This window comes from Schistocerca americana, chromosome 7 (genome assembly GCF_021461395.2).
Source record: "Schistocerca americana isolate TAMUIC-IGC-003095 chromosome 7, iqSchAmer2.1, whole genome shotgun sequence".
NCBI classification, from domain to species: Eukaryota; Metazoa; Arthropoda; class Insecta; order Orthoptera; family Acrididae; genus Schistocerca; species Schistocerca americana.
Genome location: NC_060125.1, coordinates 447,001,869 through 447,014,841, shown reverse-complemented (window position 1 = coordinate 447,014,841; position 12,973 = coordinate 447,001,869). Strand labels below are relative to the sequence as shown.

At 39.8% G+C, this 12,973-nt stretch overlaps 1 protein-coding gene across 1 annotated transcript in view; it reads right to left on the bottom strand.

Moving 5' to 3' along the window:
• Positions 1-12,973, bottom strand: part of LOC124622040 (putative helicase MOV-10) — a 314,393-nt gene that overhangs the window by 242,310 nt on the left and 59,110 nt on the right. The window contains exon 2 of the mRNA XM_047147599.1: positions 4,623-4,883. Within this exon, the coding sequence (XP_047003555.1) occupies positions 4,623-4,883 (261 nt within the window). The remainder of the gene's footprint in view (positions 1-4,622; positions 4,884-12,973) is intronic.

The window sequence follows — 12,973 nt, the reverse complement described above, 5'->3', positions numbered from 1 at the left end:
CATATTTAAGCAATGAACACTGCAAGATCACATTAAGCAGTTAACATTGCAAGATTAAAGGTTAATGTAAGCATGAGATACGCCATTGGATAAGAGAAACACTGGTACATTAATAACTGGTGTAGCCACCAGAATGTTGAATGCAAGCATGCAAAAATGTATGCATTGTGTTTATAGCTGCCGGATGCCAGTTTGTGGATGGAGTTGCATACCTGTTGCACTTGCACTAGTCAATACAGGGATAGCTATTAGCTATCTGGTTATGGATGAATCTGGAGTTGTCGTCTGATGATGTGGTATATGTGCTCGATTGGAGACAGGTTTGGTGAACAAGCAGGCCAAGGAAACATGACAACTTGCAGAGCACGTTGAGCTACAACAGCGGTATGTGGGCGAGCTCCATCCAGTTGGAAAACACCCCCTAGAATACTGTTCATGAATGGCAGCACAACAGGTGAATCACCAGATTGATGTACAAATTTGCAGTCAGTGTGTACGGGATAACTATAAGAGTGCTCCTGCCGTCATACAAAACTGCACCCCAGACCATAATGCCAGGTGTAGGCCCAGTGTGTCTAGCAAACAGACAGGTTGGTTGCAGGCCCTCAACTGGCCTCCACTCGGCCATCACTGGCGCCAAGTAAGAACCAGCTTTCATCGTAAAACACAACAGACCTCCACCCTGCCCTCCAGTGAGTTCTCACTTTATGCCACTGAAGTTGCAGACAATGGTGATTTGGGATCAGTGGAATGCACACTACAGGTTGTCTGGCTCAGAGTTGTCCTTCAAGTAACGATTTTTTAATAGTTCATTGAGTCATTGTGGTGCCAACTGGTGCTCAAATTGCTGGCAGAGGCAGTATTATGTACCAGAGCCATACACCACGGATGATGGCCTTCCCTCTTGGTAATGCCACATGACCATCCATAGCCCGGTCTTGATGCAAACATACAGTCTTGTGACCACTGCTGCCGGCAATCATGTATAGTGGCTAGATTCCTGCCAAGCCTTTCTGCAATAGCACAGAAGGAACATCCAGTTTCTCATAGCCCTGACACGACCTCATTCAAACTCAGTTGGGTAAATAATGCTATATTTGTCATCTTTTAGCATTCTTAACTAACATCAATTCATTACATCAAATCTCAAAGGTAACTAAGGCTCATGATTTATAGTAAGCCTGATCTGCATGCTCATAGTGGTGTTACTAGCACCACTTCCATGTGTCTGGTATGAAATATGAATAGACATCACCTTCCAGTTGTAGAAACATACCTACCAACTTTTGTTTATGTGGCACAATTCCTTGGTGCTGCACACTGAATTTTTTTCTGTCAGTGTATTTAGGAAAAAAATCAAGGTACAATATTTTGATGATATGATGATTTAGATTTAGTGGAAGAAATGGCCAACAATGACAAGTAAGCCTGATCTGCATGCTCATAGTGGTGTTACTAGCACCATTCCCATGTGTCTGGTATGAAATACGAATAGATATCACCTTCCAGTTGTAGAAACATACCTACCAACTTTTGTTTATGTGGCAAAACTCCTTGGTGCTGCACACTGAATTTTTTTTCTGTCAGTGTATTTAGGAAAAAAACAAGGTACAATATTTTGATAATGATTTAGATTTAGTGGAAGAAATGACCAACAATGACAATGAACATTCTGATACTATTATTTCAGTGCAGTAAGTTCCAGTAAATGTAGAAGAAACAATAGAAATGGAAGGTACCTTACAGTATGTTACAGCTAAGATTGGAGAAACTGTTAGAGGGATTAAAATGAAAGGGAGCTACAAATGGTGGGACTACAAGCTATTGTGGTATCCTCTAGTAGTGGGGAAACTGCTCAAAGGGTCAATTCTATAGAAGATAAGTAATTTTCTTCTATTAACACTAATAAGTTAACACATTCAGTTACTACTGACAAACCGTTACCTTCTCTTACTTTCATCTGTTATTGCTGAGGACTTGCTACCTTCAGTTATTAGTGAGAACAGTATTAGCTCCTGTATTATTAGGATTTTAGCATCTTTTTAAATACCTAGTATTTACTGTCTTCAATTATTACTGACAATTTATTTATTATTGCTAATAACTTACTGACAATAATAGCTACTAGCAGATTACTATGTTCCTTTATTGCTAAGAGGCTATTACTGAAGGTTTACTACCTGTTACTATGAATGATATGTGTCCAGTACTATTGCACTAGTTGAGGTTGGTACTTCACTAAATAATGATAGATATAAAGACAAGAAATATATTTACCTAGCAGTGGCAGATGAACACACATATAAAGGTACAGAAATTTGTAAACTCTTGGCACCAGTGGCTCCTTCTTCTGGCAGAAGGGTTGAAGGGGATGGAAGAGGGGTTCAGGAAAAGGGCTGGTGAGGTTGAGGAAATGGGGATAGTTCAGAAGGTGCTCAGAATCCAGGCTCAGAGGATATTTACCCAATGGGATGAGAAGGAAACTGACATAATGGTTCCCACAGCTGTAAATAATTCTTTCGAAATACTTATGCAGATGTTTGCAAAGAAATCATCGCACTTAATGCAGGTGACTCCGGTATGTTAAGTCTCTCCTGTCCTGTGGTTCTGGGCAACTTTTCTGAACTCTCTGCATTTCCTAAACCTCACCAGTCCTTTTCCTTCACCCAGCTTCCTTCGTCTTCAACACTTCTGCCAGAATAAGGAGGCCCTAGCTCCAAAAGCTTGCAAATTTCTACACCTTTATATGTGTGTTCTCCTGCTACTGCTTCGTTAGTAGATATTTTATCTATCCAGTTCCATTATGTTTCAAAAATTGATTATTTTCATTGATAGAAATAAAGTGTGTTGCTACACAGTGTGCAAATATTAATACTCACTTCATCCTGGATTATGTTATATGTGAAGTAAGCAAACAGTTAAATGATTTGTATTTTGGACACAAGAAGCATGTGCTCCACAAGAGAAAATATTATTATTTTAAGATTGAGATTAGAACTGTAAAGACAACAGTGATGACATCCTTATACCATTAATCATTCCTGATTCTCCCAACTTTCAGGCTAAGTTTCCCATTCTAATCACAAGACAGTTCCCTCAACCTCTGACCATTGCTCCACCCCCTATGACAAGGCTGTTGGCAGAACAAGGATGAAGCCTTATACCAGAAGTCTTCAGCCATCACTATTGATGTATTTTATTCAAAATTTAAGCAATGGTTGTGATTGAATCCACTGGGATTATGATACGAGTATCATACTTGCTACTCATTATTTAGATATTGTGGTTCTCAAGGGAATTGCTAGCTGGACAGTTTATGTGTGGAAGGACATCATCACCCTGTGCTACCTCCACCAAGTAGTTCCTGTTTTCTTCCTGGAAAAGGAATCTGTGGCTTTGAAAAAAAAGAGTGATGTCACAATTTTTTATGTCTTTCAGTCAAATGTAATGGGAATTGTTTCTCCCGAAAGAATATATGATATTATTTGGTAGCAGGCATGGAATACAAGGAGCAAAAGGCTATTTAAAACTTGTACAGAAACCAGAACTGCAGGTGTAAGAGTTGGGACATGAAAGGGAAGCACTCCTTCAGAAATAATTGATACAGGGTTGTAACATATTCTTCACGTTATTCAATCCATAAATTGAAAGGAAATCAAAGAGAAATTAGGAAACAGAATTAAAATTCTGGGGGTACACATACAAACTCTCGGATTTGCCAATGGCATTGTAATTCTGTCAGAAGTGGCAAATGACTTGGAAGAGCAGATGAAGAGAATGGATAGCACTTTGAAAAGAGTTTATACACTGAAAATCAACAAAGGCAAAACAGGTACTCAAATTAAATCAGAAGATGGTGACTGAATTAGATTAGGAAATGAGACATTGAAAGTAGTAAATGAGCTTTGCTATGTGGGCAGCAAAATTACTGATGTTGGCCGAGGTAGAAGGATACAAAACACAGATAGACAACAACAATAAAAGTGTTTCTGAAGAAGAGAAATTTGTTAACATCGACTATAGATTCAAGTGTTAAAAAGTCTTTTCTGGAGGCATCTGTATGGAGTGTAACCCTGTATGGAAGTGAAACATAGACGATAAACAGTTCCCATGAGAGAAGAACAGAAGGTTTTGAAATAGGGCGCTATAGATTATTGCTGAATATTTGGAGATATAACAACCAATGAAGAGGTATTACATCAAACTAGTGACAAAAGACTAAATAATATAGCACAATGTGTCTTAAACAAAGAGCTGAAAGTACACAACCTGACGCATCAAGGAACAGTCAGTTTGGTTACAGAAGGAAGTGTGGAGGGCAAAAACTATAAAAACTGAGAGGCTTGTACAATACAGAGTAAAATGGAGAGCTGCTTCAAGCAAGTGTTCAGATTGCTGACCACAACACCAATAACTACACTCAGAATGTAGTCATACATTACTTTGTACCAGTGTGTACATTAGCTCTTTATTTTCAAATATAAGCATTCACTTATTCTCCCTTAGCAACATCTTATACTTTTGGCTGCTTAGTTTGATATTTGGCATCTTTCAGGGGAATAATAAAGTGAGAGACAAAGGTAGTGGAAACCCTTAGAGTAGTCGTTTATGATAAAAGTTACCATCTGAATTTTTCTTCAACAATGTTTCCATACGGTTTCTATGGAAATGCATTGTCTCTTGGTTGCGTTTTTCTATCTTCTTAAGTAGTCTCACATAGTTCAGTGCAGCTAGCAGATTTGAAGTATGAGCACGAACAGGATACTTCTGCTTGTAGTCTTCTTCGAATATCCTCTTGAAATTTTCTTTTTCAATACAAAAATTTGTATCCATATAGCCTTTCTTGCACAGAAATAGCACATAATGTTCTGCAACTGCAACAACTGTAAAACAAACAGAGCAAAAATCAATCTACATAACAAAAGCATAAGTTTCATCACACTATAGCAAAAATTTATCTTTGTGAGCTCTTTATCTGCGTAGAAACCAAAAGGTAGGTGTATTAATGAAAATCTATCTTTTATATCTAAAAACAAAGATTCCGTAACTTACTAAACGTAAGTGTTGGTATGTTGATAGAGACAATAACAAACACAAACACACACACAAATTTCAAGCTTTCGCAACCCACAGTTGCTTCAGCAGGAAAGAGGGAAGAAGAGGGAAAGACAAAAGGATGTGGGTTTTAAGGGAGAGGGTAAGGAGTCATTCCAATCTCGGGATCGGAAAGACTTACCTTGGGGGGAAAAAGGGACAGGTATACACTCACACACACAAACATATCCCATGGTTTTGTGGTGGCAGATTATAAAAATGAGGCTAACAATTGTCTGACAAAGAAATAATGACGTTAAAACCTGTGGGAAGCAGCTAAAAAATGATCGGTGATGTGGGAAAAACGGAAATGGAAATACAGCGAAAGTTGTTAGAACTAGCCGAAATGGTTGTTTAATAGGTGAAAGGAACTGTTTGTGAACTGGGAAAGGTGGATTTTATAGCAGCAGTAGTGTTGAAAGCAGAAAAAAATATTTTGGTTATGGTTTGGAAGTAAATTATGTATTACTGAGTATATATATATGCAGGATAAAATTGTATGGTAGATTTTGGGGTGTGTGTGTGTGTGTGTGTGTATGTGTGTGTGTGTGTGTGTGTGTGCGCGCGCGCGAGTGTATACCTGATACCTGTCCCTTTTTCCCCCCAAGGTAAGTCTTTCCGCTCTAGGGATTGGAATGACTCCTTACCCTCTCCCTTAAAACCCACATCCCTTCGTCTTTCCCTCTCCTTCCCTCTTTCCTGATGAAGCAACCACGGGTTACGAAAGCTTGAAATTTGTGTGTGTGTTTGTGTTTGTTATTGTCTCTATCAACGTACCAACGCTTTCATTTGGTAAGTTACAGAATCTTTGTTTTTAGATATAGCTTTCCCACGTGGAATGTTTCCCTCTATTATATTCAAAATCTATCTTTTCATTTAGGAAAGTAATACACAGCAATTAATACCGAAAAAACATCGGAATACTTCAGTGATGTTGGGGAAGACAGAGTTCATGTTAAGTGCAACACATGTGTATGCCTGATAAGCAAGAAGATGGAAAATATTGACACTGAGCCATGAAATAATGAGTTCCATGCATTTCTTGCCAGTAACTTCTTTGCAATGGTATAAGGTTAAGTGAAATGAAGACCGCTCTACAAGTAATAATTAAAACACTACCACAACTCAGTCATCATTCAATTCAATTCAGTTTCTTTATTCACCTATTGACAATATGCCCTTTGAATCAAAAAGAAAGAACAGATTGCAATTGTTTATTACAGACAAGCTATAAAAGATAGAAACACATTTTGCATGTCACTGGATAGAGGAAGGTTCAATGTTTTGACACAGCGGCGCTGTTGTTTTTTTGTAGCAATATGGTGACTACAACACAAGAGAAATCATTGTATGAGCTCGAATTTGCACTAAGTCAATTCACTGTTCATTTCTTTTGTCCTATGAGGTCATGAGACCTCACACCTTGTGATTTTTGTCTAAGAGGATACATAAAAGATGGAATCTTTGTCCCACCTATGGCAGCTACTCTTTACACAGCAGAGAAATTGAATTGATGGAGCTGTTGAGTCAATAAACAGAGACCTGCTGATTCGTGTGCTGAATGAAATGGACTACCGTTTCAATGTTTCTCAAGCAATGCATGGCACTCATGGTGAGTATATGGTATAGTGTCTAGGCGAAAATAAAGACTTTGAACCTTCCTCTATCCAGTTATATGTGCAATGTGTTTCTATCTCTTGTCTCTATCTTTCAGTTTGTCTGTAATACACAACTGAAATCTGTTCTTTCTTTTTGAATCACCCTGCCCATTGTATAGGTGCAGACAATTCATAGCCAGGACTAGTTACAATAACATTTCTTATATTAATGTTGTTTACAATCTTACATGAAAATACAGTCACCTTACATCAGTATAAGTAAACAATTTCACTGTTTCATAATATTCAGATATTCTTCACAGTTATAAAAGCTATGCATTATTAAAAATTGTTTTAGCTCTACTCTCGATTTTTGAAATTCCTTATTTTCTATATTGTAGAATACAATGCACTAAAACATATTTTGGTTGATAATGTACACTTTTTGTGGGTGGCTGTACAAAAGTCATCTCTGTTTCTTGTTTTGTAGTTATGAATCTGACTGTTCAATGTTGAAAATTCCTTATGAGTTTTCAGAAGGTACATGAAGTCATAAATGTATACGCCAGGAAGAGTTGTCATTTTAACTTCTTTAAATATATCCCTGCATCGCTCTCTACAGTGAAATCCTTTAATTATTCCAACAGCCCTTTTTCAAAGTTTGAAAGATAGTTTTGCCATACCTGTATTTCCCCAGAAGATCACACCATATCTAAGTGAGTTGTACATACAAGCTTAATAGGCAAACAACAATGATTCAATGCTGCAACAGTCAATTTTTTACTGAAAACTTCTTGATGCTTCTCCCATCTCAAGTGCCCATCCTCCCGTATGCCTAGAAATTTTGTGGATGGAGCTTGTGCAATAGCATAGTTACCTGATTCAGCTTTTATGCTGCTTCTAGCTTTACTTTTAATATTACTGAAATTCATCCATACAGTTTATTTCCTTATTCTGACAAAAGCACTATACCTAAACCATTTTTCTGCCTCATTTATTCTCTTAAGAGACATTCTGCTGTAGGTCATCCTCTGTCCATCCTATTATAAAAATGCATGTGTCATCAGCAAACAGCAACATGTCTGCGGCACTCAGATTGTTTGGCAAATTATTTATACATAAAAGCAAGAACAGAGGGCCTAATATGGAAACACAGGGCACATCTTAGGTACTTTTTTTTTGTAATCTGAAAGGTATTCCTTGCCTTCTTAACATATTTGTCCTCTCAGTTGTCTCTCAGAGTGATAAGACTTGAACCACTTGAAGGTCAGTCTCTAGACCCACAACAACCTAGTTTCATAAGTAGTAAATTGTGGCTGATTAGATCAAATGCATTGGTAAATCTATGAATATCCAACATCTTCGTTCATTTCTATCCAAGGCATTAATACCTTTATTATGAATTGAAAGACTGCTGTTTTTGTTGATGTGTTCTTCCTAAACACATTTTGAGCATTACTGAATATTTTATTTTTATTCAGGAAGTCAGCTACCCTTTCATAAATTACTCTTTCAATTACTTTAGAAAAATCTGTGAAGAGTGACACTGGTCTATGATTATTTATCTCAGCTGTACTATCCATTTCGTGGAGTAACTTTATTATGGATAACTTTAGTTTTTATGGAAACACTCTTGTCCTGAACGAAGTATTAATAATGCTAGTTAGCTGAGAATATATGCTGGTGCAACTATGTTTGATTAACTTGTCTAGAAAACTATCAATACCATTTATTAATGACATTTCCCACCTCAGATTCTGTTACTGGGTACACAAACAGGTTTGTTGCTACATTCACATAATGTTCGTTGAATACATCGGCAATCTGTTGAGCATCTTTACCCTCAGTTTTGATTTTGAGGTTATGGGTTTGACTCTTACATTTTCTTATGCTAGTGTTTATTACCTTTCAAATTGATTTTGATTTATTGCTTCTCCTGTTGATACATGAATCACTGCTTAGCCTATCTGCTCTCTGTAAAACGTTCCTATAACCTCTCAGTATTTTCTATAGTACAGTTTTATTGCTGTATTCATTTGGCATGTCTATTTAGGTTTCTAAGTGTGATCGCTGATTTTTTAATCCCTTGCATTACCCACGTATTTGACTTCTATTTGACTTGAATTCTTTTTAATTGGAATCCCATATCATACGGTAGCAATATTTACGATTAGTGAAAAAATGTTTTATACTTCTTGTCTACATCATAAGTTTTTTCTCTGTCACCATGTGTGGTTTTTAGCATACTATTAAAAACCCGTTTTGTTGTTATTATTAACAAATCTTCTCTCTACATACTTTTCAATGACTGTACATATCTTACTGTTCCCATTCCTTACAATTTTTGAAGCAATATGATCAAAAGAGCCAATATCTCTTATATCAAATATTATAGTCAGAGTCCTGTTTGTTGGCAAATATCTGTTCAAATGTTGTTTGAGACCCATCTCCGTATCAAGTAATTTCCTGACTGTTGGTTCCATGTTGTATGAGCTAAACAGATTTAATAATTGCACCTTTTTCCCATTACTTTTGTTAAAAAGAATGATGAAGTCACCAAGCACTATTATGCTTTTTGACCTGCTTCTCAATTCATTTAAAAAAATCATCTATATAGTGTAAGAATACAGTAAAGTCACCTGATGGGGAGCTTTAGATACAAGCAATGCTAGTTTGACAGTCTGTCAGTTCACATAAAAAACGTTCAAAATCTTTTTCTGCAACTTCACGTTGCTGTGTTTTAGCTCTTTAGATTTACCACCTCTCGTAATATAGATGCAAACACCTCCACATTTATAAGTTTCCCTGGAAAAGCCACTTAACAGGACAAAGTCTCATACATTATCTTCAGAAATCAAGAACTATAGTACATGCTCTGAAACAACAAAATGTAAGACTATATTTATTATCCAAAAACACAGCTGAAGAGGCTATACCAGGACACTGATACTTCTCTGTATTTTGATACTTCATATCTAAGTTATTTTGTTTTTTAAATTCTCATGTATCAGTCCTCATCTCTATGATAAATTTCATTTTCATGAATGATACAGACCCAAACATTTTCTCAATCTGTACTGTAGTTTAATAGACTAGTAAACAATGGTTTTCACTTAGTAGTTGGATAAATAAGTGACAGCAGATATTTAAAATGTTGCCTTAGTAGGAAGGAGATTATTATCTTCTCATAGAATATGTGGAAACCAAAACATTCTGTGGCATCGATAGGTGACATCGACCACGTAAAGCACGATCCTTGAACTCTAAATGCTCAGACGAGCTGCCATGTTAATGTTCCTGTCAGCCCTTGTACCTTGAACAGTGTACACGCGTATCTTTCTTTGTGCTGAAATATATGTATGTATAGAGATTATGGGAACAATTTGTTGCGTATACAGTTATCCGTATTCCTGATTCCCATATTGGTGACCCTGAAGTTTCTACGTCTTCGCGCCAGCTGTGTGGAATCAAAAGGTTTTATGTTCGACGCAATGGCTGCCTCACCCAACATTTTATTTGAGGATTTGGAGGCTCAGCTACTACTACCAGGTCACTCCAATCCCCTGCCAACGGTTGTTTCGCCACTAACGGACGAAGTTAACCTCAAACTTTGCAGCTCTACAAAGACCAAGTGTTTTATGCCGTTGCCTCAAACAATGGACTCAGGTTTCGTGTCGGCAGACTGTGCACGCCAAAATGTGAAAGGTGAAGTGGACGATTTCCAGAACCGTGTAATGATCGATCGCTTGTGTAGTGTTCAAAGGGACCCAAATTCGCACACGTACTTTGATCCTCTACGCACCGCAATGTCGGTTACAGTAGTGCCGTGTGCAAAGCCACCATTCGTGCAAAATGCACACGTGGTCAACTGCTATCAAGCTATGCCAGTTTCACCTTCCTCACAATTTAAAAATGGACATTTTTAACATCAAGTTTGCCAGGCTCAACCATCAGATCTGTCGCCCAGTTTCTTGACCACGTGGGTTCAAACACACCCGACAGCACTTCGCCATCCAGGAACATTGTACCACAACAATTGACCACCAGCAGGTTCCACCTTTGATTAATGGTCCTACCACATGGGGTGTACTTCCGATGTGCACAGAAAACTCTCACTGTTGCCACACCAAGTACCAAACAACCCCCCCACACTCACGGAGAGGCCCAATCCGACCATACAGCCACTCGCTTCTTCCGCAGTACCGTCTGCACCTGCAGCTCTGGCCTTCCACATTTCCGAGGTGGACAATTTAAGTACTGAGCCTTTAACCTCTGGTCCAGTTTATGGGCCTACCTCATGTGCTGCTCATCTGTTCGTTCCCACAGTACCAACCGTGCCAGCCGCGTCGTGCTTCCGTAACTCATCAGGGACATTGCAACTGGCCGTTGTTCAGGACGTGTTTGCTAGTAACATGCCCACGCCAGTAGTGCTGAGTTACAGAACAGCCTATCCTACCACAGGACAGCAGGCCTTCCAAGATATGCCGAAGCCAGCCTCGTGTCCCTGTCCCTGCCCCCCCCCCCCCGCCCCCACCTTGGCCTTCTGCCGAAGTTACCTCGTTTATACGAGGACAACCTCGTTTCATGGTTTGCGTTTGTGGAGCACCTTTTCAAGTTACATCAGGTGAACAACAACAATTCTAAAATTCTAAATTTCTATGTCTCGTCACGCACCTCCATGACCACTCAGATTTAATTTGTGACCTCCTCCTTTCGCCCACCCCGCCACCACCAAAATACGAGTTCGCCAAGAAGACAATATTGGACTGACTAGCCTGCTCGCCACAGGAATCAATAATCAAGAGCCTGTACGAGGAGCACCTGGGGGACCACCCACTGTCACAACTCTGGTGCCACCTCTGCCTACTTGTGAGTGAACACATGATGCTCAGCATTACCCTGTGGGCGTTTATGGTCTGCCAAGTTACCTACCAAACTGCAGATACACCTGCTACTGCAATCCGTTGAGTCTATCGGCTCTCGCCTTCACATCGCAGATCAGCTGTATACACTACTGCGACAAAAACAACCAGCACACCTCTCACCGCTGGTCGGCACTACACCACCTGTTTAACAGCTGTCTGCAGGCAGAGGCAGGGCTCGTTCCGGCTCCACGCCACCTACACCACCGGGCAGTACTCATTCGCTCTCTCCTCTTACCAAGCACTCAAGAATCGCACACGCACCATACGTCCCGGTTTACATTCTGGAACAGATCAACGAGTACACACCTCCTCTGCTGTCACAATCACCACCACCGCTACATCTGGGTCATCCATGCTGTTGGTACCACAAGAGTTTTGGGGATGAGGCCAAGAAGTGCAGGCTACCTTGCCAGCACCCAAACGCTGACCACAAGATGTAAAAGACGCAGAGTCCTGTGGGGAACTTCACAGGCATCCTAAAACATTGCACTCCATCCACTCGTCCCCTCGGCCGAGTGTTCATTTATACATGACCGACATTTCGTCGTGGCTTGTTTTCCTAGTCAACACAGGTGCTGACGTGTCCATCATACCTACTTCATTGGTTCCTCCCATTTTTTCACCGACGAAGTCACTTCTACGCGTTGTCAACGAATCAACATTACAAACTGTCGGCACTGCTAAAGTTATCGTGCATCTATCTCCTTCTCCACGTTTCCCGTAGACTTTTTACATCGGCAACATTGACAAATCAATTCTCGTTATGGATTTCTTGTCCCATTACAAACTCTCCCCAAACATATTCCAAGGTTCAGTGCTTCACCACCCTTCTGACACTCAGATACCGTGCTCAGACAATTATGCTCGTTGTTCCATTTCTGTCGCATGTCGCAACATGTGATTAGGTTCGCAAGTGCTCCACCCTCGTGGACAAAATTGTGACCTGCGTCACTAATCTACTGTCAGAGTATGACGCAGCAGTGTAACTCCGCCGGCAAAACAACAAGTTGAAACTATGCATTGCTCACACTTTTGACAAGCTCACCGCGGCTCGTACCTCACTGCTGCAACTGCAATCCACAGTTACTTCACCTGATCAACCTTCATCAGCAGACACCAGCATGGACACCCATCAGGTTATTCAAAAACATTCATTGCATGTGAAAATACGCGTTCAGTGATCTCTGCACCCGCCACGAGCCCGCTACGTGCACTGCCATGTGTTTCAAACAGTGCTTCTAATGAAAGTCGCACGCGCAATGCGAACATGCTCACCAGGCAGGCAGCCGCCCCGCATGTTGGTAAACATTCACCCTCTCTCATGCGCCAACCACGTGATTTGGTGGCCATTGCCGT